Below are 27,743 nucleotides of genomic sequence, written 5' to 3'. Positions count from 1 at the left end.
AGGAATGAACGAAGGAATGAAAGAATGAACGAAGGAATGAAAGAATGAACGAAGGAATGAAAGAATGAACGAAGGAATGACCGAATGAACGAAGGTATGAACGAATGAACGAAGGAATGAACGAAGGAATGAACGAAGGAATGAACGAAGGAATGAACGAAGGAATGAACGAACAACAAGAGGAATATGCAAAAGGAAAAAACATCGGAGAATCGTTCGTTTTGTTCGTCAACGGTAACATCGTTGTAACACGAGAAGACATTGTCCACTTGACAACGAAGTTACCGCCTGAAAGAGAATCATTCTTGGTGCACGTGATGATGATGTCCAATCCGATCAGAAAACATTCATAACGTTCTCCTAACGTTTCTTCGCGCATTTATCTCTATAATACAACGATACTAACCCTAAAGAAATAATTACGATCATAAGAAAAAAAAAAAAAAAAAGAAAAAAAAAAGAAAGAAAAAATCAACAGAACCATCATCCCTATGCATTTGACCAATGTTATCGGTATATTATCTACCGACAATGATCTGTAAAAAATTTTTGTGCCCGTTGATCCCTTTTCGTCCTTGAAATTCCATTCCTGGGTTTAGAAGGATCGACTTTAATAGTTTCGTAATACTCTCCAGGTAAAAAGAAGAGCGAGTGGTGGGGAGGGGCGGGGAGGGAAGATAAAAAAGAAGACAACTACGAAAAAAAAAACTAGGATTAAGAAAGAAGAAGGATAAGGAACGGTGAAAGGGAAAAGGAGGAGGGGGGAAGAGACAGAGAGTGTCAAAATATATACACACACACACACACACACACACACACACACACAGAGAGAGAGAGAGAGAGAGAGAGAGAGAGAGAGAGAGAGAAGAGATAATAAAAGATCTGTCCAAAGGAAAAATATGTTTTTCGAAGGAGTTTGAAAGAGATAGAGATAGAGATAGAGATATATATATATCTAGAGAGAGAGAGAGAGAGAGAGAGAGAGAGAGAGAGAGAGAGAGAGAGAGAGGAAGAGGTCCGTTCTTGTCCTCGCCGGACGTTTAATTTCAGGCAGAAGACCATGCTGAGTTCGCAACATCTCTGGCGCATTTAACAATGAGAAGAAGAGGAAGAAGATGAAGATGAAGATGAAGAAAAAGGAGAAAAGAGGACCTTGGAAAGAAGATGGCCCGCGACTAACTCGGAACCAGTTCTCGCGCCTTAAACGGGTGGTTCTCACGAACGTTTTAGTTCGAACCCTTCTTCGTAGTTATGCATATATCTTTTCTCTTCGATCTAATCTTTTTCTCTCTCTCTTTCTCTCTCTCTCTCTCCTCTCTCTCTCTCTCTCTCTCTCTCTCTCTCTCTCTCTCTCTCTCTCTCTCTCTCTCTCTCTCTCTCTCTCCCTCTTTCTTCCTTTCTCTGTACATATCGATCGAATAAACGACCACTGAGGAAACATTCAGTTTCTCATTAAATACACGTATCAACACACACACACACACACACACACACACACACACACACTCACACACACACACTAAATACGCAATACTACATAATTTTTCAAAGAGCGTATATATTTGCGATATATCGAATTAATTTTGAGACATTTGTATTTTCTAATCTTTCTTCTTTTTATTCAATCCACGATCTTAATTCTCAACGCGTAATATATTGCTTTCGATGAGAAATCATCTGAATTTTTATGAGAAAATTTGTTTTCTCTTCTTCTTTTCCTTTCTTTTTTTTTTTGCTTCTTTTTTTTTTTTTGGAATAAATAAATACAAAAAAGATATTATTATTAAAGTGTATCACGATAAGAAACGTAATTTATGTTGAAACGGCAGGAATTTTTCGATAAATTTTCCCTAATCGATAATGCGTGCGCTAGTCTTTAAGATAATGATAATAAAATATTAGTCACGTCTTCTTGTTTTTTTCCTTTTTTTTTTTTTTTTTACTTTTACTTTTTTTTGTCGATTCGAACGAACATCAATGAATCATTTTAATGAATCATTTTGTCGTATTGTCGATGGTTATCAGTAAAGCAAGATATTATAAAATATAATCTTACAAGATTCTACGGAATGAGATTCATTAAATGCAATTATTTTCAATAGTCTCGCTGAAATGCGGAATATTAGTATTTGAAATTGGCCCATAAATCCATAGAAATTGAAACGTTTGTTCAATTTCCTTTTAAATTTCTTCTCTTTATAATTATATATTATTTCGAACGGTTAAAGATTATTTTAACGAATTGCATCTGGTAAAATGTGTTCGTAATTGTATTTACGTCTAAAATAAATATACATTTTATATGTCCTGAAAACTAATAACGCAATTCAATTAAAATTCCTGAGTATATTATTTCGAGAAATAATATAAGTATAATAGAAATAATAAGAAATATTATTTGTTCTTGTTTGTTTGTTTTTTTTTTTTTTTTGTTTCAATCAGAATAAAATAATATTAGAAACATATATTTTTAACGTTTTCAAACATACATACACATATTAGCTCGTAAAATAGTAAATGTCATATTATAAATCAAAAATAAAATAAAATCACGAATGTGTTTTATTTCTTTTTTCCTTTTCCCCTCAAGAAATATATATATTTTTAGACGACAATTGTTCGATCGTTTGTATAAAACGTCAAACACTTTCGATATCGGTATCGATCTCGATATCAATCTCGATCGATCGACGATAATTTTTCCGAAGTAAAGAACGAACGTATGCGGGTAAAAATGGAAAGAAACGTGTTCGTGTTAGCGAGCGCAACCATTTCGATGTACTTTTTCTCGGCTTACACTAGATCCCGTTAGACGATCTTAACAGTGCAACAGTACGGTGGTAGCTCGAGCGTTGAAAAGGAGGAACGCAACGACAAAGCGTATCGAGTCGAGGTCGACAGCCTTTCGATTATCTCGAAAGATGACGGACATAATTCAGAGAAAACAAAAACAAAAACAATAAAATAAAATAAACAAACAACAAAAAATAAATAAATAAATAAATAAATAATTAAGTTAAAAAAAATCTAAAGATTTCTAATTATATATCTTCACTATTTTCATCAAAATATTATAGATCTAACAAACTAACAAATTTTAAACAATTCTTCGTCAAAGTGTAAACATTATTCATAAATTAAAAACAGATCAAATTTCTTGATATGAAAACCTATTATATTAAATATTTTTTTTTTTTTTCTTTTTTTTAAACACATGAACCAACAATAATATCATGCATGCGAAGGCTTTAGGAGTTTATGGTAATACGAAAAATATACAGAAACTGTATAAGTATAATAAAGAGCTTAACGAAGAAGCAAAAGTGATAATTAATACCACGAGGGTAGGCTTAGTTTGGCGCATTTTCTTTACTTTTTTTCCCCCTTTTTTTTTACTTTTTTTCGACCACATCCTACCACAAGCTAGGTCTTCGTCCGGTCTCTCTCTCTCTCTCTCTCTCTCTCTCTCTCACTCTCTCTCTATCTCTCTCTCACTTTTTTCACAACTTCCGCTTTCGATGTGCCCAATGAGAGTCGATTTTTTTGTGGCTTCCATTCGCACAAAAGGCTACCTTTCGTACCATTTTACTCAGAGTGCTTGTTTCATCGATTTCTTGCCGATATTTTCATCATCTCTCCGATTAAAAGCCCAAAAACACACAACACACACAGAGGACACAACATATATATATATATATATATCGAAAAGTTTAATCTATTGAATGAAATTTGTTCTCTCTTTTCTTTCTTTTTTCTATTTTTTAATTCGAAAACTCTCATCAAAATTAAAAAGCAATTCTCTATACTGTATTCAATACTTATATTCGAATCGAATTTATTAAATCTGTTGGAAAGAAATTCTATGCTAGCAGCGAACCAAAAAATTTTGTTAGTGGGCCAAAAGTATCTCTGAATGTATATATATATATATATATATATATATATATATATATATATATATATATAAAATCAATTACTCTTTTTCCGAGACATTTCTCAGACATGCAGTCTTAAAATTTGAGGAGAAAAAAAAAAAGAAAAGAAAAGAGAAAGTATCCTATAATAATTTCGAAAAAGTATCGAATTCTTTCTCAAAATCATTTCAAGATGGTTTACAACCAACCTTGCATTTTTATTAATATTGAAAGATTCGCTTTTTTTTTCTTCTTTTTTTTTTTTTTTTTTTTTTTTTTTTTTAACTATTTCATTGATGGAGAAGATCATTGAAAATACGATAAAAGAAAATAAAAGGAAAGAAAGGAAAAGAAGAAAAAAAAAAGAAAGAAAGAAAAAAGAAAGAAAATGAAGAAAAGATCGAAGTTAAAAGAAGCGATATTAAAAAACAACTCCGAAATAATTCCAAAACAGAGCATCCCAGTTCCTTGAAACTTGAGATTCAATGGATATTATAGAATCGAGAAGTGAGAACGTGAATGATGGAAAATACGAATCCATGGTGAAAAATTCTCGGCTTTGTACAAAGGCATACCGATAAAAGGAGATAGAAGGAAAGAGAAAAGAGAAAAGAGAGAGAGATAGAGAGAGAGAGAGAGAAAGAGAACGAGAAAGAGACGGACAGAGAGAGAGAGAGAGAGAGAGAGAGAGAGATGGAAAGAAGAAAAAAAGATGAAGATGAAGAAGAAGAAAGAGAAGGAGTAGTAAGTAAGATGGCAGAGGGGGAGAAGGCAAAAGGTGGGGGGAGGGTGGGGATAGTAGGTAGAAAATACGAGAGAATAGCACTTGAATAGGAACCGGAACTTGGTAGTCCGTGCTCGGAATTGACTACACGATTGCACACGTACGGCTGTGCATATGAATCGGATAAAAAAAGAGAGCCGGAGGCTTTGCGGGGGAGAAGAAGCAAAGTGCCGAGGTTATCGGCACCTCATTGATTTCTTCTTCGTCTACGTTCTTGTCGTTGCACGAAAATAAATTCTATCGCTTATCGAAGGAAATATTGAGGAAAAAATTGATCTTACAATTTTATATGTGCATTGTGTGTACATGCCTCTCTCTCTCTCTCTCTCTCTCTCTCTCTCTCTCTGTGTGTGTGTGTGTGTATGTGTGTAATCATAGAATTTGATAGATTGATAATGATAAACGATTAAAATAAAATGAATCTATTAATGGGGTTCTTTTTTCTTTTATGCGTACGAGTACGACAAAAAAAGAAAATAAAAAAAATAAAAAGAAAATAAAAAAATATCTAATTTTTGTAAGATATAATTAATTTCAATTCTAATTCATCTATAATTAATATTCTATCCAAAGAAATATGTTTGTTATTGTTGATATATAGATAAATATATTGATTTAATTTGTAAATAGTATACTCTTTTTTTTATGGTTTCTCTCTATAACTAATCTAAATATTATCTTATTATAATATATAAAATACAAAAACATTAGATTATCGTTGGATTATAATATCTATAAATTTTATTCGTTAGAATAAATAAAATTATTTCAATATTACTATAACACTTCGAATCTCTTTTTGTAATGTAGAAACTGTAGCTATATTTCTTTGTTTTTCTTTCTTCTTTCGTTATCGTTTTAATTTCAAAGCATTAAGAATTTTTCACCACTGCGTTAAACACGTTCGAAGAAAAAAAAAAAAAATCGTTTTTAATCGTTCGCGGGAATTTCTTTACGACGATGATAAGCTTCCATTCTTTTTAACATCCTTGCATGATCACGATACGTCATGTAAAGATGGATTAGTCACGAATTAAGACCTAGTATTCCTATTTCTCGCAGTGATTCGTTTAAGCTAAATGTCTTTGTCAGAATGGAAAAATGCCTACCTTATCTTTTTTTTTTTAACATGATTACTATAAATTTTTTTTTTTTAATGGAATGAACGTGTTTGTACTTTTATATATATATAGGATGTGTCAAAAGTTTCCAGATGTCCTTAAAAATCAATTATCGTGATTCTTTAAGCTTATAATTAGGCTTGCAATTTTACAATTAATAAAAATGATAAAAAAAAAAGCCTAAAAAGTCTCAAAAGGGAGTAACTGATTCGTAGAACCAGTTAGGAACTTTTGGCCAACCTTGTATAGACACACATATATATATATTGAGAAACTATCGAGAAACGTATATATGTGTATATTATATATACATATATGCATCAAGGTCACATGAGAATTTAATTCGTATTGCAAATGATCAGCAAATATTCGTTCTATGTCCGTTGTGTGTAAATCAAAACGATATTATATATGTATATAGTCCGTCAAAAAAAAAAAAAAAAAAAAAAAAACAAACAAACAAATTCTATTTCGTTAAATAATTTAAATAATAATAATAATAATAATAATAATAATAAATTTAAAAAAGATAAGAAATTTGCTAATTAAATTCGTTCATCGAATAAAAAAGACAGGAAAGAAGTTCCTCTGTCGATTCTTATAAAATTTCATTGTTATCTCTTCCTTTTCCTTCGTCTATAAATATATCTATATATACATATATATATATACATATATATGTACTTTATTTGTATACATTCATATGTATATATGTACGTATATATATATATAATTTGAGAGAGCGTATCTTGTTTCTTTTCCTTTTTTTTATAACTTTTATGAAAAGAAATAAAATGGCGGAAAAAAAAGGAGGAAGAAAATTTCCAAGATGATATTACATAGAAAACGTGGACCTTGAATGAGCAATAAGAAAGAAGAAAGAATCTGAACTTTATAATTGGCAGACAATGAGATTAATTTATTACCCTCGGGGATATGCTTGAGATACTTAACAGGCAGCCTACTCTCCTTTATCAACGAAAGAGAAAGAGAAAGAAAGAAAGTGGTAAAGAGAGAAGTAACCTCAATTTCTAAAATTCAAACCAATAATAACAATTTGATCTCAATAAAAAAAAAAAAAAAAAAAAAAAAAAAATTACGTATCGTTTAATACAATATTTATTTATAAGGAGGTAAGAAGTATTGTAAAACGAAAAAAAAAGAAAGAAAGGAAACAAAAAGAAAAGAAAAAAAATGATAAAAAAACACGAAATATCGGATGATCGTCAATTGTCCTAAAGTCGAACATAGAGAGAGGTTATGTCGACATGCAGATTTATAACAAAAAAAAAGGGAGAAAAACGAAAAAAAAAAAAAAAATAAAAAAAGAAAACGAATATATGAAAAAGAATAAAAAGCGTTCTTTTTTTCATTCGCCAACGGGTTCGTAATTTAGGTTGACCCGGCTAACCTTGAATCAAGTCGGTCGTGTGTTTCATCGTTCAACAAACGCGACATGTAAGAGAGATGGAGAAAAAGCGGAAGAGTAAGAGAGTAAGAGAGAAAAAGAGAAAGAGACAGAGGACAGACAGACGGGAGAGAGAGAGAGAGAGAGGGAGAGAAAAATCAAAACGAATACAACTGAAAATATATTACAAGAAAAATACATGTATATCATAAAAGATATACAAGAACAGAATAAAAGTATTCATTCGAATATATTCTATAATATACACTAATAATAATAATAATAATAATAATAATAATAATAATAAAAACAATAAAAACAGCAACAACAATTATTAAATGTTTCTATTCGATAATTATTAACTGATTATATTCTGTATAAAAAAAGGAAAAACATACATACATACAAACATTATATATACACATCACGCATACACACATACACATACACATACACACTACGCATATACAACAAAATTCAGATTGTCACACTAATCAGAAATAATATTAATTAATCGTAATGGTAATTAGAAAATTGGACCAATGAGAGAGAGAAAGAGAGAGAGAAAGAGAGAGATCAATAATGTTCTCGTCGAAATGAATTTCATTATCTCTAAGTACGATCGAATGTGCACCAATCAGGAGGGTCGCCTTCTCGATCGACCAATCGGAGTTTCGTATTTCACGATATCACCATTCTACGAATAAACTTTCTCGGTGAGGAAGAAGCAAAAAAAGAAAAAGAATAAGAAAAAGAAAAATATGAAGGAGGTAAGGAAAAAAAAAAAGAAAAATGAAAGGTTAATGTAATCTAAATTGTAATAAAAGTTTTGTAGAAAAGAAAATAAAAATAAAAAACAAACGTATACACAAGAAACGTACAAATGTTACAACTTATAAATGTTATTTAGTTTTCTTCAAATGATTTTCGACATTGAAAAAGTTGAAAATCTATGATCTCCCTCACAAATGATATGTATATATGTATATATATATATATATATATATATATATATATATATATATGTAATGACAATGTAAAATGTTAGAGCAAAAAAAAAAAAGAAATATAATAATCTATATTTGTGTTAAAGAAAAAGAAAAAGAGAGAAGAAAGAAAGAAAGAAAGAAGACAAAAAAAAAGTATAAAGAAAACAAAACAAAACAAAACAAAAAAAATAAACATGCTCCACCATACTAGAAACTTTTAATATCGTTTCACTATTACGAAACAATAAAAATTTTATAGAAAATATTTACGGAAGAGGAAATATTGGAAATATTCTCTTGAAAGAGAATACACATGTTATTATGACGTATATAACTATAAAAACAATAATAATATTCTCTTATTGTATATTACTTATACATACATATATATATATATATATATATATATATATGAGTAATGTATATGTATATATGTAATATACGTATTTAACGTGTAAAGAAAAATATCGCTATTATATTGAGCTTTTATTAATGTAGAAAAATTTTTCGAGAAAAAATAATACAATTTTTATTTTTCATGAGAACATAGAAATCGGTGAAGGATATTTCGAACGAACGAGAAAAAGAAAGAGAAAGAAAGAAAGAAAGAAAGAAAGAAAGAAAGAAAGAAAGAAAGAAAGAAAGAAAGGAAGGAAAGAAGGAAGAAAGGAAGAAAGAAAGGAACGAAGAAGACGAGAACGCCGCCTGTCACCGACGAGAAGATAGAGAAAGATAGATAGATGAATAGAAAGGAAGAGGGGAGGCCGAAAGAGAGAGAGAGAGAGAGAGAGAGAGAGAGAGAGAAAGAAACGAGCTGCGTCCGCGCCTAATTTCTATCCGAGCATATCGCTAACAAAAGATAGTTTGTTACTTTATTTTTTTTTCGCGCATATGTACGACGATTTCTGTAACACGACGTCGAAAAAGAAAAGAAAAGAATAGAAAGAAAAAAAAAATATGCTGATGGATGATTCTACTCCGATTGATCGTTATACGATAGATAGGATGATCTTTCTCTTCACGTGTTCATGAAAGAACGTATATCCCGGAATGAACCGGCGTCACCCGGCATAAGCAAGGGAAAGCAAAGACAAGGCAAAGGCAAGGCAAGGCAAAGCAAGAAGGAAAGGCAAGGCAAGGCAAGGCAAGGCAAGACGCGCTCGGGGTTCGTGAAGGGCAGCCACTGAAAAAAGCCTACACTTTTCTTTTTTCTTTCTTTTTTTTTTTTGTTTTATATTCTTTCTCCTTGTTAACCCCCAGCCACCCACACATCTTATTCTTTTTTCCATTTTATTACGCTGTTCATAAAAGTAAACGTTTTCTCGTTCCGATCTAACGACACGATTGATACGTTTGATTCTGTATGTGATTTAGTCGGGCGGGCGGTTGGACGGACGAACGGACGGACGGACGGGCAGACAGGCAGGGGGTAGAGGTAAGGGGGGAAAAAAAGAAAAAAAAAATCTATATATATATATATAGATATATATAAAATATAAAAATTCTCTACTTACCGGTAAGGACGACCAAATTATCCAGAGGAAATTTCTAAGGAAAAAAAACGGGACTTCTCGCAGTGTTACTGGCAACGTCACTTCACTCCGTCTCTCTAAGCCGGTCACTGCGCCTGTGTCCGTTGTATATTGCGACTCGAAACTCGTCCTTCCTTCTGCTGTTACGGTGTCGCCATCTTCTCGCGTACTTTTCAAACGATCCAATCTATCTACTCTAAAGTCTGCGTTTTGATTGGTCGAATTATTTGCGCTCCCGCGAAAACCGTAATACCATAGTCAAAATATATATATACATATATGAATTTATATAAATATAATATATGTGTATATATATATATATATATATATATATATATATATATAAAATAATAATAAGTACTATATTTTAATTTTTTTTTTTTTTTATAATAATTAATCGAACAAATACTTTGGCGATAATATCTTTTTTCTTCTTTTTTTTCTTTCTTTCTTTTAGAAGGAGATTTATCCTCCCGATTTATTTATTATTGCGTTACACCATGAAAGGTAAATCCATATTCTTCTTACCATTTCCGACGTATAAAAAACCGTAATGAGGGGTATTTAATTTGTGATAAAATGTCATTCCAGGCCAATATAAACTATGTAGGATAATTAAACGTGCTTCCAAAATAAGTTGCAGATTCCAGCATCCTGCAAGATATATAATATATATGTATATATATACTCGATACAATCGGAAAATATTAACTCGGTACAATTGTTCGAGGTTAACATATTTTTCTATTATTAAATTTTCTTAATACGATTAAGATAATTTAAATACCATGGGGAACATCCAGATCAATGGTATCAAGAAAATCAGTGGCATAATTGTAATCAGGTCTTGTTAATAAATTGGTATTCCATTTTTGTTGCGGTGGACGTGCATGTAGATAGGATTTAAGATTGGACGCGTCTGTTAAATCTAATCCCTCGAATGCTATGTTTTCTACGATGTCTCCGCTTGAACATTTGAACCATCCACCACGAGGAATAATTACTGCATCTTCCGTAATCGTTTCGACAATGGTTGCCAAACGATCTTCTTCCTTTAATTCCTTTGGTATAGGTCCCTGAAAAAGAAAAAAAAAATATATATATATATATATACAAAAATATGTTCTAAGTAAATTGATAAGATAATTGCACGATGATCCAATTATCATACGTTGTAATATTGTTTAGGATCTTCGTTTGATGGAAATGGTGGATTGGAATCGTAAACGTTCGTAACGATCGATGGTTCTCCTTCGAATTTGTTAATGGCCAGGGGTGTTAAAAATTTTGCATACTTTGGTGACTTCGGTAACAACAACCAATTTAATCCATCCATACTGTATAGAAGAGATCAAAATATTATTTATATTTTAATTATATATCATTCGAGATGGTTTTTTCTTTTTTCTTTTTTTTTTTTTTTTTTTTTTTTTTTTTACGTAGATCCTCTTTCCTGGGAGAAGACATTTTTATAACCTGTAGTAATATATTTGTCCGTTCATACAATCTTTTTTATATCCAAAAGCAATGTGATAATCTTTTTGTATGCCATTTATTTTTCCCCAGTAATAACATTTACGAAAGTGATTTTCTTTTTGCAATATCAAGAGGGAATTTTTTAAAAGCTGAGAAAATTCCGTGCTTGTGCATATTCCCGCGTAACCTAAAATATCGACGGAATCCAATAATTTTTGATATTCCATTTATTCTCAATATTTATTCGAGAATTGTTTTAAATAAGACGCGTAATAACGAAAAATGTTTTGCGTTTTATGATCTTTTAATTAACATGAAAATGAATTATTAAAATATAAAGTATATGTTTATGAGTATTGCACAATTTGTACGATTTATGAGACTTGATCGAGGATGTATTAAATTGAATCGTTTTATTTAAAATTAAAAGGATTAAACGTTAATTATATTTATTATTAGATCATTACAAAACAATAATTGATAATCGTTTCGTGAAGCTAGCGTCGTTGTATTTCTATGTTTTCGTGATTAAATTTTGTGTGTTAAATATTACAGCGCCATCTTATCCATAAAAAAAGAACTTTAGATTAGCAAGAAATAACAGATTTCTTTTTTTTTGTCGAATAGATGTAAGTTATATTAATATTATATAAAAAGAAGGTAATACTTTTTTCAGCAACTTATTTTAAAATTACTTAATGTCTTCATTTTCTTGCAACTACATTGATCCTATAAATTAAGAAATACTATCAGTTATTGTAATCTTATATAGGTACCCATAACAATCTTTCATTTTATTAAATTTACAAATAATTTAATGCCACTTTTATTAGATTTAATAATTTGTATATTTGAAGATGATAAATATATTTTTGAAAAAATGCACTAATCATAGAAAGAGCTATGATCTATATTTCTTTATATATTTATCAGGAACATTATTGACTCTTATTAAGTTAAATTCACTATTACTCTTTATACATGCTAATATTAAAAATAATGTTTATATAATACTTTTAATAATTATAATCTATAATATCAATAAAAACAAGAGAGATGTATCATTTATAAGTATATAAAATATTATTTTTATATATAATTAATATTTTGTAAAATTTAATAAAATCTTGATCTTGAATATAATCTTGAGTAAGATTTAAAATAAATTTGTCTTTTTATGTTAAAAATAATTAAGATCTTTCGTTGATTTCTAAAGTTTTGATAAAAAAAAGTTTTAATTGATAACCATTAAAAAATGTAAACTTTTGAGTAAACTTCTATTTTAATTTTATTAAATTAACTAGTCAGGGACTATTCAAACGATTCTTTATTATCTGCCCAAGGAGATGAAGAGCTTGGAAAGTTTTATTTGGTTGCAATCGTTGTCTCAATAAATAAAATGTAAGTGCTTTCATAAAAATAAGAATAAAAATGAGGACCATAATATCTATCCAAAAAACAGTATGCTCCATTTCTGAAAAGGAAATGAACTTAGAATTTAGTTAACGTACAATTTTAGAAAACTCTAATAATTTGTTTGAAATATTTCTTACTCATTGTTCGCAATAATTCTCTTGGTGAACTGTAATGACAATAAACTTCTTCTATTGGACATGGCAATTTTTCTCTGTTATACCCATAAGTTGCTACAATGAGGCCTTCCAATCCATATCTTAAATAACTTGAATACATTATTACTGTACGATACATAGGTAGTGGTTCGGAATCTCCCATGCCTTGTACAGCGAGTAACATTAAAGGAGCTCCTATAGATGGCCCAATGAACATACTATTCTGAAATATATGATTTATAGTATATATAAACTTTGAACATATAAAATTAATTCATTTTACATACTTCCATGTTCAATATAGAGGCAATAGATAGAGCTAAACTTTCAGCAATGAAAGCACAAATGAGACAAATAGAAAAAAATTTGCTTATCCTAGGTAACTCGAGAGGTTGACCAGTGATTGTATAAACCATTGCGACGTATATCAATGTTGTAAAAAACTGTAAAATTATATACCATAAGTGTATTTTCTTTTAAATCTATATAAATTTCAATAATATATCTATTACTTTTTTTCTCTTCATATATACATGTGTATATATATATGTATATACATATATATATATATATATATATATATATATATATATATATATATATACCAACCTGTACAGGAATATAAGATAGAGAGAGAGCACAATAATAAGAACTGAGGTTGTACCATCTGTTGAAATGTTCTCTCTTGAGTAGAAGGACCTCAGAAGGAACTGAAATAATTAAAATTATAGTTTTCATTTGTCAACTTTTCAGTAATTTAAATAAATTTTTACATACAGTGTAATAATATTGGTAACATCGGTATGTAAAGAAATACTATCAAGCAAATAAAGCAGAAACCAAAGTTGAAGAGAGTTTTTGAGCCGTCATTGCCAATGTTTAGAAATATTAGACCATTTATGATACCCGTAAAGATATGTAAAGATATCTTAAAATAAACATATCTCTGGAAGAGAAGCAAAAATGATCGATGATAATAAAACGAAAATATGAAAAGACTTACATGAATACGACAAATATATATATATCTTTTATTTTCTCTTTTTTTTTTTTTTTGTTATTCCTTACTCTGTCTCTGTACAACTGCAGCATCATCCTTTTAAATAACGTGACGAATTGTTCGTACCATGAAATTCTAGGATGTTTCCTTTCGAGTTCGAATTCTTTAATAGATCGTGTTATCGATAAGATTGGTAATTTTTTATTTACGTAAGTGATCATTCGTTCGACATATTCTTGTCCGTATTCTCCTGTCGAAACTTCAAGAACTATTGAACGAAAAAAAAAAAAAGAAAAATCAAATATAATGTGAAACGAGACGATATTAAATAATAATATGAAATTTCTTGTTAACCATAAGAAGAAAGAAAAAAGGAAATCGCAAAATTTCGTTTTCCTTTGAAACGGCTTACTGAAATCGGCTGGATTATAATGAATCGGGCATCCAATCCCAATTTGTTGAAGAAATGGTACCACATTATTGGAAGGTCCTCTATAAACGCATTGTCCACTTTCCATAACGTAAATGTTATCAAATTTAGAAAAAATCGATGCACTTGGTGTGTGAATCGAACAGATCACTGTTCTCATTAAATGTTTTGCTAATTTTTGAAGAAGTAAGATGCATTGTATCGAGGATACCTCGTCGAGACCTCTGGATAGAATAAGGTTGTCTTTATAAATTTAAAAAATAAAAAAAAATGTCTTTTTAAATTGAAAATTAAATTAGAAAAAAAAGAAAACAAAAAGAAGAAAAAAAGAAAGAAAAAAAAACCTAATAATTTATTCCTTTGAAAATAACTTACGTAGTGGGTTCATCGAGAAATATTACAGGTGGATTGTTAACTAATTCCAAAGCGATCGATAATCTTTTCTTTTCTCCACCAGAAAGCTCTTCAGAAACTGTATTTTTTGCTTTGGTCAATCTCAATATTTCCATGATTTCTTTTATCTAAAAATTTTTTATATGTTCATACAATTACATTTCTACAATTGGTTAATCGATTAATTAATAACAGATTGAAATAAAATTCATATGACAGATAATACAATGGGAATACGTATTATATCAAAATATTAAATATTTTTACGAACTATTACTTTTTTCTTTTATTTATTCTCCATCTCCTCCTTCTCCCTCATGTTTTATTTCAATTTGATAAAATAACAAAAGAAAACAAAAAAGAAAAAAAAAAAAGAATGAAAAAGAAAAAAATTCTTATTTACTTACTGCTGCCGATTTCTCTGTTCTCGTCAATTTCGAACCTAATTTCAGATCAATAGCAAAACATATTGCTTCATAGGTAGTAAGCTTCGGTTGAATTAAATCATTTTGCATAATATAACAAGAGGCTTTTATAAATTCATTAACATCTCTTGGTTGTCCATTAATATTTATCGAACCAGTGACTCCTTGAAATCTATAAAAACAAATAATATGATGATATAATTTGTGGAAATTAAAAAGAAAAACAGAAGGAAAGAGAGAGAGAGAGAGAGAGATAAAGAGAGGGAAATAAAAAAAAAGAGGAAAAGAATTCCTTTAAAATGGTTCTTTTCAATGATATCCGTAAAATTATTTCGTCTATAATTAAGACCACATTACGATTACGAAATTAGTTAATATTCATTAACATTCTGATCAATAGCTTTTGTAATAAGAATTTATTTATCGAATTGATAATATTTTTAATCCTTGTTTGTCTTCGCTGTAGATTATTTCCTTTATTTTCTTTTTCTCAGAATAATCCATTCAAGGTTTAATTTTTTCTGTCACATTCGGGAACAAAACATTCATGACCTGTAATCTTTCAACCTTCCTTCCTCCATCCATATACCGGAAAATATTGATTTTAAATTCTAATTATGCTAAATGTGACAAGCCGAGTCGCCTCGTTTGTTATTTCGATTTCTTTTTCTCTCTATTTTTTTTCTTTTTTTTTTCTTTTTTTTCTTTTTTTTTTTCTTTTTTTTTTTTTCTTTTTTTTTTTTTTAATATTTAACGAATTCATTTAATACTTACTTATATCCAGTAAGAATGTTTAATAAAGTTGACTTTCCTGATCCGGAAGCACCCAAAATAGCAGTCAACTCGCCGGATTTAAATTGACCACTAATTCCTTTTAATATTACTTTAGATTCTATGTAGGACATACAGAAGAATGTGTTATTAACGAGTAAGAAATTCATATTTCATATTTATACTCATGCAAAAGTAAAAGATCTTAAAAAATACACATATAATCATAATACGTATACGTTAAAAGAATTGCAAACATTTTAAATATATGACATTATGATAATTCTTGTAGATAATGTTATTATTGGATTTATATAGATTAACTGTAATTAATCAATAAGTTTTATTTCGTTTCTTTTTTCTCAAGCATGATTAAACAATTATTTTTTCTTTATTCATTGATATATATATATATATATATAAGGAATAAAAAGAAAAAAACAATTTTGTATAAAAAAAAAAAATAACGAGAAAAAAGAAGAAAAAAAAAAAGAAGATAAAAAAACAAAAGAAAAAAGTATTAAATACGTATATAATATATGTACATATATTGTATTTTAAAAAACAAGATAAAAAACAAAGTAATAAATATTATTAAAAATAATGGCTAAAAGATAAGAAGAAAAATAGGAAAGAAATAACAAGTTAAATATTATCATTGATTTTTGCATTAATTTATGTATATTTTAAATTTATGAAATTTATTTTTTTATTTATATATATGTATGTAGGTGTATATATATATATATATATATATCTATATATTTACCATTTTATTAATTTAATTTAATATAATAAATCGAATTATAAAAGATCATCTTTCATTTTTTTTTGTCTCCTTTGGTAACAAATCATTCACTGTAAAAAAATTTGTTCTCGAACTGATTGATGTCTCCTGCGAGCGGAAAGCAATTTAACCTTTCTATTATATATTACATTTTCTTTGGTATTTTCCTACTTCGTAAAAGTGCAGACTCATTCGCATCTTTTGTACAGTACGGAAACGTTCAGCATAATTCGAAGATTTACGAGGCATTTGAGCGTACAAAAGACTGTTTTTTTTTTTTTTTTCTTTCCTTTCTATCTTTTTTCTTTCTTACTTTTCTTTTTCTAAGTCTCAATAATCTAAGCGTTAACAAATTTTACAAAGACTACTGGTAATTTTGTTTTCTTATTTCTTTTTCTTTTTTATCATTGACATTAAAAATTCTTGACATTAGAAACTAATGGATAGATCTTTTTTATTCTTTTTTATTACTATATAAAAATTTATGATTAATCCTAATCGTGTTTTTATTATTGTTATAGTTCTAATGATCTTACATGAATATTCTGACTATATATTCTAACAGTAATGATTATTCTAAGTCGGTATAAAATTTAGCAATATTTTAATGAGAAGAAAATTAAACAAATTTTTTTATTAAAGTAAGATAAAAAGATAATTGTAAGATAAATGAAAGATCATTAAAAGTAGTTCGTTGCATTTTCGTTTAATGAATATAATTAAAGCAAAAAAGTACAAGAGAGAACTTCGAATAAGAAAATAAATCATAGACCCGTACACGTTTAGATTTATTTTTAATTATATAATCTAAACGATTGAAAGTGCTTATTTTTATTTCCTTTCTACAAAACGCTCGTAATATTTTTTTGGAATATCAAACGTTCCCATAATTATACACTCATTAGTATAATAAAATCATTTTATTGAATTATATAATCTAATAAGGTAATAAAAGTTGTGAATGAATATCTAAATATCTAAATATTTAAATGTCTTTAAAAATTCCAAGAGATAGAAATAGATAGATAAATAAAGAGAGAGAGAGAGAGAGAGAGAGAGAGCCAACTTTAACACGAATATTATTATAATATTCGATTAACTATAAAGAAAAATTTAGATCGAAAATTTTCCAAATTAATAGATTTTCTTTTTTTTGTTCTTTTTTTTTATAGTTATAAAAGCGATAATTTAATAGAAATTTTGTATAACGAAACTATTTCGACTTTTTCCAATGATGTTTCTCAACTCAAAATAGTTTTCGATTTAAACGATACGAATGTAAATCGCCTTTTAAAGTAAAGATGAATTCGAAGAAAATAATAAATTTCATTATTATATTTCATTTCATCATATTCATATTATCATTTAAATGGAATATTTTGTTTTATATTAATGGATTTTATAAAAAAAAAAAAAAAAAAAAAAAAAAAATATATATATATATATATTTTAATATTCTTTTTCTTTTTCGATAACAACAAAATTCATTGATTATGTAAATTTCGTTGATTATGTAAATCTATCTATTTGGAGCGTGTATAAGTAATACCATCCATTCACAATATACGTGCAAATATTATTTCATTTTAAATATTATTTATAGAATTTATATTATATCTAAAAAGGAAGGAATATTATTGATTGAACTAATCGATTGAATAATCGAGTAAAAGTATATATACGATTGATAATAATATGTAGAAATTAAATGAATTATAAAAATTATTATGAATTATAAAAGTTATTGAATTATAGATATTATTTAAATGTTTATTATATTTTCAAAAGAATGATATGTGATGGAAATTTTCAATGTTATTTTACATCTTATAAAAATAAATACACACACATACACACACACACATATATATATATATATATATATATAGTTAAAGTTTAAAATAAATATATATATATATGATTAAAGAATTTTATCATTTGTAAAGAACTTTGAACGGACGTTGAAAGTATTTTTAATGATTTAATATAAAACAAAATCAGCGATAAAGAATAATGTGTGTTTATACATCTAAGAGATAATATAAACGATGATAACGAAGAAAATCATTTGATATTTTATTTCAAAAGAGAAGGGGATAGAGAGAGAGAGAGATTTATTGTGGGTGGATAGAAAGTGAAACCTTACTGTTCCACTATAATGCTATTCCGTATGATAATGATTATAACAGAATGTATCTCTTGGACATTCATATCTCCGTGACCATGCTTTTATGTTACTGAATATTTTCTATGAATTTATTCCTATTGGTTTTACGTGGAAAACATTCATTTATATCTCTTATCTTTTTTTACCATTCACATTTTCTCTTTCTGTCATTTAAAAACACTCTTTCAAATATTTGAAAATGTTAAAATTGTTAATTAATATATAGTTATTCAATTTAGTTTTATATTTAAATAATCTTTTTTTATCTATCAAAAATTGACAATCAATGAAATGTAAATTGATGATAAATTATTTCGATCGATTTATCAATTAAAAAGATATTACGTACTATCTTGCGAGATCTTTCCTTTTTATTTTTTTAATTATGCGAGGTCATTCAAATATTTTATACGTTGCGTCTCCCTCTCTTTCTCTCTCTCTCTCTTTCTAATATTTCGATCATATTATTTTATGAGTACAATTTTTACTAGAATTTATTTAATTTAAAGATAAAACATGTGGACGGACTAGCAATGATATATAGTAAAGAAAAAAAAAGAAGAAATAAAAGGAAAAAAGAAGAAACAAGAGAGAGAGAGAGAGAGAGAGAGAGAGAAAAACATTTATCGTTTATCTTTGCTTCTATATACAACTTACATATGTTATTTATTTATGTATGTATATATCACTATAGAACGTATGCGATGATTCATACATAGAAGTGCAATGATTCAAATTGTTAATTCAAGTAATGTGACCTTCTATAGTAAAAGATGGAAATAAAAAGAGAGAGAGAGAGAGAGAGAGAGAAAGAGTGAAAGACAGAGAAAAACCTGTTTTATTATATTTAGAATTCCTGATCTTTTAGATAGGATGTAAAAGGAAAAAAAAAAAAAACAGAAAAAAAAGAAAAAAAGAAAAAGCAAAACAAAGAAAATCCATTTCCAACGTATAACAGTAAGATTGTCGATAGTTAAACAAATAATTCGTAATCACGATTAATATTCTTTTTTTCTTTTTTTTTTTTTTTTTTTTTTTTTTTTTGATAATTTTGTTCTTATATCGCTTACCTCTCCTTCCTATTGGCACGCTGTAAGTTATATCATTGAATTCAATATCCAACGGTTCCAATTTCTTAAAATGCCTCAAATGCTTCGAGACATCGATATTATACGATTTACATTTCGTAATATCGTTCTTCTCTTCTCCTTTTTCCAACATGTTTATATTTGAATTCATGATAAATACTTTTCACTGATGTATTTGATGATTATATTTGATGACTATATGTATTTGATAATTTAAAAAGTTTCCGATGCAGAATCCATTCTTTTGATAATTGATCCTATCTCCGTTTATTTCTGAAAAATGAAAAAATAAGAATAATTGTGAATTGAATATATTTTTGATTAAATATATTTGTCTCTCTCTCTTGTTTTTTTTTTTTTTTTTTTTTATCTTTTGTTTCGTTAATAATTATCAATGCAACATTTTATATATTTATAATCACTAAATAATAAACCTATTTCTTTATTATTTTATATCATTTAATTTTTAAAAATGAAATAATCAATAACCTTTCGACATATATCTAAATAAATATTCATAGATTAATTAGATATGTATCTTGAGTTTTTTTTTCTACACGTATAGAAGAATTATTCAATGAAAAACATTAATAAATAAGAAACAAATATATAATGCATGAATCATAAAATGATGCTGTTGAGTATCAGGGATATTTGTTTTTTTCTTCTTTTTTTTCTATTTTGATCATCCATAAAACTTAATATAGTTGTATAAATCAATAATAACAGTTCAAAGATCAATTAAATGTCAATTAGTTTCGATAAGAAAAAATATTCATGGTCATAAAATTTGAAAACTGTTGTTTAGAAAAGGGCAGAAAAAAAATCTAATTATATCATAATGCATGTAAGATTTATTGTTTTGTTTTGTTTTTTTTCTTCTTTCTTTCTCTCTTCTTTTTATTTTTCCTTTATTTATTTATTTTTTTTAATCCGAACTAACTATTCTAAGCACACAATGAAAAAAAAAATAATCATAAGATAAAACTGTTATATTGTTCTACAAATAAAAGCGTCAATAAAGAAAATATGTTATTAACATATTAATATATACGATAAGAAATGATCATCGATAAAACATGTTGCTGACAATTTATCAATGACGTCTGGAAGGATATTCTGATGTATTCATCGTACATATGTTTCGTTTTTTGTTAAATTTCTTTTTATGCAGTTTGTTACATCGGAAAATATGAGTAATTTCAAAGATATAATATCTTGCAGTATTGTTGAATATGTTACAAACAAATCCTCAGATTCAAATGATAATAATAAGTATAAAATAATATGTTGGTATATAAAGTATACATATATATATATATATATACATTATGAACCTCTATTTTTGCTGTATAATACGCATCTGTTTATTCTACAAGCTCGACGATATTATCGATATCGAATCGAATATCGATATCGACGATATCGAATTAGTAACTGAATGAGGAAGGTGGCTCGTTAACATTTTAAAGAAATTTTTGTATTTTCTGGATCGAATAAAAATTTGCTAGATCTCTAATAATCAATAATTTATCACAGACAATGTTAACTCACCGATAGTATAAATTATTAGATGATACATAACATTAATAAGATAATGAAATGAAAAATAAAAACATTGAAAAAAGAATATAAATTCAAATTCTTGTTAATAATTAGATGATAAATAAAAAATTCGACGATTATTTATAATCACATTATCATATCTAAAATCGATTTGATAAGGAATTCATTTTCATTATAAAAATAGCTTAGATATTTATACAATTAAATATATATATATATATATTTAATATATATATATATATATATATACCATATAATGCATATGGCCGATACAGTTTATTGCTCATATGGATAATGTAATAATAATTCAATTACGATTAATTATCATCGATAAATATTACTTCAATATAACTATCAACACACAAAATGTAATTCTCATGTCTTGAAGATTATTTTCTTTTATTATAATGCACAATTAAAAATCGTTATCAGAGTTTATTAAGAATTTATATTTTTTCCTCAACATTTGATAATCATTGCATAACATTAGAATGTATATAATTTCATTGAAATTAATTGTAAAAAAATTTTCACGATTTTTTGTTTTTTTTTTTTTCCTTACGAACACTTCGATTACAAATAATTACTGCAATTATTGGTACGTTTATAATTTCTATTTAATGCCAGTATTGCAAAGGTAAAAAAGAAAGAAAAAAATTATAATGTTACAATACATTAATCGATCCAGAAAAAATCAAATGCAGTAAAACATTAAAGGAAATGCCTCGTTTACATTGTACTTTTTTTTTCTTTTTTTTTTTTTTTTTGGAACACACATTCAAATATTAATCACGATCATGAATGAAATTCGCTTAGAAAAGCGGAAAGAAATAATTCGTATGATAACACGTAATAATGATAATAGTAAGTGAACGAATCGAGAGTAAATAAATATTTATTTTCTAAGTCTCTCGATCGATTAACCCTTTTAATTTCGTTCTAATAAGATTGATCTTAGATTTAATCGAATAATTTACGACAGTTCTTTTTAATCTTTTTCATTATCTACATTTTTTAATATTTTTTGTGTTTCATACAAATATACGTACAAGTGATCACGGAATTAACTAAAATAATTAATATACTTTCAATTGAATCGATTGAAAGTATAACTTCAAAGAGAATTAATTCATACTTTTATTTTCACTCTTTTATCATGTTAAACAACTTAATATTTTGTTCGTAAGCAAAGACATATGATATCTTTCCCTTTTTCTTTTTTCTTTCGTTTATTTATTTATTTTTTCTTTTCTTCTTTTTAGCGACACGTTCGTTCGTGAGTTAAATTCAAAACAAAATAAAGGAACAAGACTGTATTGCATCCTATTTAATAAATTTTCTATAAAAACTCAAGAATTATGTATAAAAGAAGAAGAGAGACGAAGAAATGAGAGAGAGAGAGAGAGAGAGAGAGAAACAAACAAATTGGCAGATTAAAAACAAACAGACAGATTTCATCATCACAGATAGTGATGAATTTTTATAAATGGCAAATGTGAAAATAATGTCGATGAGTAGATTGAATTTATAAAAAGAAATAAATAAATAAGATGTTCTATAGAGAATAAAAATAAATGTTTAATATCAATGGATATTCTATGAATATTGTTAAAGAGAATATTAAAAATATTCTGTTTTTTTTTTTTTTTTTTTTTTTGCTTGAAAAAGAAAGAAAGCACGTACACACACACACACACACACACACACACACACAGAGAGAAAGAGAGAAAGAGAGGAAGAAAGAGAGAGAGAGAGAGAGAGAGAGAGAGAGAAGCACATAGAATTTTGTTTAAATATAAATCTAACGATAGAATAAAAAAAGAAACGAATGAACTTTGTAAAATAATCGTGCGAATGAACGTACGTATGAACAAATGAACGAACGTAGAAGACTGATAAAACGTAAAAAAAAAAAAAAATAAAGATAAGAAGGAAGACATAAAAAGGGAAAAAGAAAGAATGAAAAAGGGATGAACTTCGTTGAGGTGGATACGAATAGAGATAGAGAGAGAGAGAGAGAGAAAGAGAGAAAGAGAGAAAGAAAGAGTTACACACAAAGAAAGAAGAACGATCAATTTCTATTTCACTCCCACGATTTCTCACTTATTGAATTGTTTTAATTTAAACTGTACTTTTAATCTTAACTTAATATCCATCTCACGATTTTCCAATAAAAATAACTCTCGAGAATGATAAAAGGAGAGAGAGAAAAAGAAAGTGAAAGAAAAAGTGAAAGAGAGAGAGAGACAAATAGAGAGAGACAGGTAGATACGAAACAATAAATAAAATAGATGTATACCGTGCGAATAGTAGCGGCAAACTGACTGCAAGCTTGGCTAACGCCTTCTGAACTCTTACTTGAAGAATTTTTATAATAGGAACGTCACTGCTCACACTGCTTACTATCACGCATGCTTCGAATTCGAACTGAAGTAGGGCTTGTATATTCCTTCATTTACCAGCGAGTATTATTTCTGTCTATCTCTCTCTCTGTCTCCCACTCTCTCTCTATCTTTGGGTTTGTCTCTACGATTTCTCAAAAATTCTTTTCCTCTTTTATTTCTTCTTCTTCTTCTTCTTCTTTTACTTTTTTCTTTCTTCGCCTCCTCTTCTTCTTTCTTCTCTTTACTGGTCCGACTTCTTTTCTTTTTTCTTTTTTTTTTTTTTTTCTTTTTCTTTTTATTCTCCTTTTTATTTAGTCTATCAGATCGAACGAAAATTATATCGACAATATCATCGATTATGTCCATTATTCCTTTGAAATAGTAAAGGATTCTTGTGCATTGGATAATCGTATGAGATTATAATTGAAATGAATATCTTTTGTTTATTTAAAAAAAAAAAAAAAAAAAAGAAAAAAAGAAGTAAAAAGAAAAGTAAAAGAAACAAGAAAGAAATTAAAATTTTTGATAAACTCATTGAATAACTAAATTAAACGTTTAATACGATTAAACATAATGGATAATATTATAATAACACGTTATACAATTTAATAGTTTGAATGATTATTATAGACACGTGATAACACAAGTATACTCTGGATACACCGATCATAATAATATTCTGATTAAATACATTGTTTATAAGAGACTTTATTCATTTTTAAATGAATAAAGCAAATGGTATAGGAAAATTGATCCTTTTTTAATTTTTTTGAACTTTGAAGAAAGACAAATTATATCGTCAATAATTGGCTCTTTTTTTTTTTTTTTTATTCGAGAAATCATTTCACGGTATATCATTAAAAATATATCAATATAGAATGATGAAGCTAAAGTACGTAATATCAGACCTTCATAAATATATACTATAATTCATTTCTTTCTATATTAATTTAATATATTAGAATTTACGAGAACCTTTGTGTATTCGTTTCTAATTGTTATAGAAGTTATATAAAAAGAAAAGTATCATAGTCATTCATAGTCGATCGAACCTGTCTTTTTTATTTATCTCTTTTTTTTTTTTATTCTTAATGATAAAATATTTTTTGTCATATTACATTAAAGATACAGAAAACACACAAATAACCACTTAGAGTTGTTCTGATCACAAATTCTCATTAATTTTCGATCCTTCCAAGTTTTTTTTTTCAAAATGCAAAATAAGTTATTAAATGATTTCATAACAATCCACATATATGTATTTATATATATATATATATTAATTTTTACTTTGTTATTATGATATTGCCAATTAAAAAAATTCATCTTTGGATCAAAGGTCAAAAAGAAAATCCTTGAAATGTAATTTGCATTGTAAAACAGTATCACGGATTCATTTTTTTTTTATCGAACGACAAAAAGAAAGAATGAAGAATGTTAAATGAAATAGAAATAACTTTATTGTATTGATTATTTTGATGACCTAACTTTCTTGATTTTAATAAAAAACAAATAAAATTACTAAAGTAGTTTCCATTTCTTAATAATTATATTAAATTCATCTCTAATATTTCTGAATAAAATAAATGAACGTTCCAATAATAATTCTTGGAAAATTCTCAAGTATAACAACGTAGTCTATGAATTATATATATATATATATATATATATATATATATATATATATATATATATATATATCGTAGATGCATAAAGATCCTCTATTTACGATTTTATCTATATATTATATATCAAATATCATGTGATTTAATGATTAATTATAAAGCATGATAAAATCATATTGATAATTTTCTTTTATATAATTTTTTTTGTCAATATCATTAGGTTATGTTTTCTTAATTTTTATTAAGCTATTTTTATATTGCTATAAAAAATTAGGACAGTGTTCCACATATTTCCTTATTATTAATATTTAATTGCTTCACATTAATCGAGTAATTAATTGTTATAAAGTTATTGTGACCTTCATGAAATATTTTTAATATCAAGTATGTACTAAAAAGTATATATATATATATATAACATGTACATCATACACACAAAAACACACACATGATCATTTTTTTATGAACTTTGATCATCATTTCTATGCACATTTTTCTAAAATAAAAAAACAGAAAAAGTTGGAAACGAAAGTGCATGTACATGCATATATATGTAATACGATCATTCTTGGTTAGGCACGATTGCCAGAATAAATATCTTTTATGTGTATATATATATATATATATATATATATATATATATATATATATATATATATATATATATATATATATATATATTTGTTTGTTCGTTTTTCTTTTTTTCAATCGACATTATTAGTCTCATAAATTCACGTTCTTTTCTTATTCCTCTACTATATGAAATATAAATATTTATTTACATTGGAAGAACTTCTCACCTTCCAATCATTCTCAAAGATTAGATTAATAATCTGAATTATTTTTTGTTAATCAATTTGTCTTTTCGTAATTAAAGTTATTTGTCATATATTAAACAGCAATATAAAAAATGAAAGATTCGCAATGTATATCAGCATACGAATACGAATATTTAACTCTCTTATCGTGTACAATTAATCTAGCAAAATTGTATGCATTAATAGTGTAAGCTAAGGATCTTTTATTTATTTTCTTTTTCTCTTGATAAGTAGAATCAAAAGTGAAGAGATTAAACTTTTGAGAAGATACGCATTATCGCGAAATTTTGGATTCATACATTCACAGCCATAAATTAATCAACAGAGAAGAAAAAAAGAAAGAAAGAAAATAAAAGTGAAGTAATAATATATAAATCATAATTAGAATTATTCTATTTGAATATTTGGACAATTTAAATGGATATAAAAATGAAAATTCATTAAATAAAGATAAAAGTGATAACATATTAAAAATATGTACTCCTTAACTTTTACTGTTTGCAGATAATACTATAATATATATAATTACTTTTATAAAATTAATATAGTTACTTTTTAAAAAGCATGTCTACATTCGTAATTATATTCATATATATTAATTTAATAAAATATGTAAATATGTAATTTAGTAAATATATAAATATATCTACAATAAATAATTCAGAATAAAATATACATTTTTATAATACATGATATAATAAATATTTGTCCAAATCTCAAGTGTACTTTTATCTTTTCTTTTTTTTTTCCCTCATAAAACTACACAATTGCATAAACGACCACAGTATAATAATTATTATTATTGACTATGAAAGGTCATATTATGGCAATGCTACGCTTAGATTGCATTCATGAATCATGAGCGACAATTACTAAAAGCATAAAAAAATGAAGGATAGAGAAGAAAAAATCATACGTTTCTTTTCTATCTATTTTTTTTGTTAACAAATGATCTTTGAAGAATGATCATGATTTCATTATGGTCATAATGACTTACATATAAATTGAGAATTTACATTCATAATCAATTTGTTATAAAAAATCTAATTAAAGTAAAAATAATGTTAGCGATCATAATAATAATAATAATAATAATAATAATAATAATAATAATAATAATAATAATAATAATAATAATAATAATAATAATAATAATAATAACAATAATAATTACAATGATAATAACAATAATAATAATAATAACGATAATAATAATAAATTTATAATAACATTAGAGAGATATATAGTACCCTGAATAAAAGAAGCACATGACTTATAGTTAACCACCGTCATTTATAGAATAATTAGAAACTAAAAGATAAATAAATTATTTTATAGATTTAGAGTCGTATAATATAATAAATGGAGAAGAAGAAAAGCTAAACGATAATTTTTTTCTGCGTGAAAACTTTGAGATTGAACATTTTAAAGAATTCTTCTTCGTTTCATTCTTTCTATTTTCTTTCTTTTTTTCTTTTTGCATTAATTTTTTTA

At 26.7% G+C, this 27,743-nt stretch overlaps 2 protein-coding genes across 6 annotated transcripts in view; both read right to left on the bottom strand.

Annotated features, from left to right (window-relative positions):
- LOC124428185 (radial spoke head protein 9 homolog) overlaps positions 1-11,508 on the bottom strand; it is a 56,114-nt gene extending 44,606 nt beyond the window's left edge. The window contains exons 1-4 of one of the 2 annotated variants that reach the window (XM_046971969.1): positions 10,920-11,194; positions 10,536-10,824; positions 10,277-10,402; positions 9,731-9,939 (exon numbers count right to left, since the gene is read on the bottom strand). In XM_046971969.1, coding sequence (XP_046827925.1) covers positions 9,731-9,939; positions 10,277-10,402; positions 10,536-10,824; positions 10,920-11,084 — 789 coding nt within the window. In that variant the 5' untranslated portion in view covers positions 11,085-11,194. Of the gene's footprint in view, positions 1-9,730; positions 9,940-10,169; positions 10,403-10,535; positions 10,825-10,919; positions 11,195-11,224 lie in introns of those variants that run through there. The other variant, XM_046971970.1, reaches the window with a different exon arrangement.
- A 986-nt stretch (positions 11,509-12,494) lies between these two features.
- On the bottom strand, positions 12,495-23,986 carry LOC124428184 (ATP-binding cassette sub-family G member 1-like). 4 transcript variants are annotated; one of them, XR_006943104.1, is made up of 12 exons: positions 23,722-23,984; positions 19,839-20,129; positions 15,818-15,935; positions 15,026-15,215; positions 14,601-14,746; positions 14,208-14,449; positions 13,864-14,063; positions 13,573-13,741; positions 13,405-13,505; positions 13,083-13,238; positions 12,778-13,013; positions 12,495-12,698 (listed from the first exon to the last, which is right to left on the bottom strand). XR_006943104.1 is itself a non-coding variant. In XM_046971966.1 (12 exons), exons 2-12 carry the CDS (start codon positions 20,005-20,007, stop codon positions 12,529-12,531), a joined length of 1,902 nt encoding a protein of 633 aa, XP_046827922.1. In that variant the 5' UTR covers positions 20,008-20,129; positions 23,722-23,983; the 3' UTR covers positions 12,495-12,528. The 4 variants fall into 4 exon arrangements, 3 of the variants coding, with proteins under 3 accessions (XP_046827922.1, XP_046827923.1, XP_046827924.1); XM_046971966.1 differs by having other exon boundaries at positions 12,778-13,018; positions 23,722-23,983; XM_046971967.1 differs by lacking the exon at positions 13,083-13,238 and having other exon boundaries at positions 12,778-13,018.
- Between the last annotated feature and the right edge of the window lie 3,757 nt (positions 23,987-27,743).

This window comes from Vespa crabro, chromosome 11 (assembly GCF_910589235.1).
Source record: "Vespa crabro chromosome 11, iyVesCrab1.2, whole genome shotgun sequence".
In the NCBI taxonomy this organism is placed as follows: Eukaryota; Metazoa; Arthropoda; class Insecta; order Hymenoptera; family Vespidae; genus Vespa; species Vespa crabro.
This window is presented reverse-complemented; position numbering and strand designations above follow the sequence as displayed.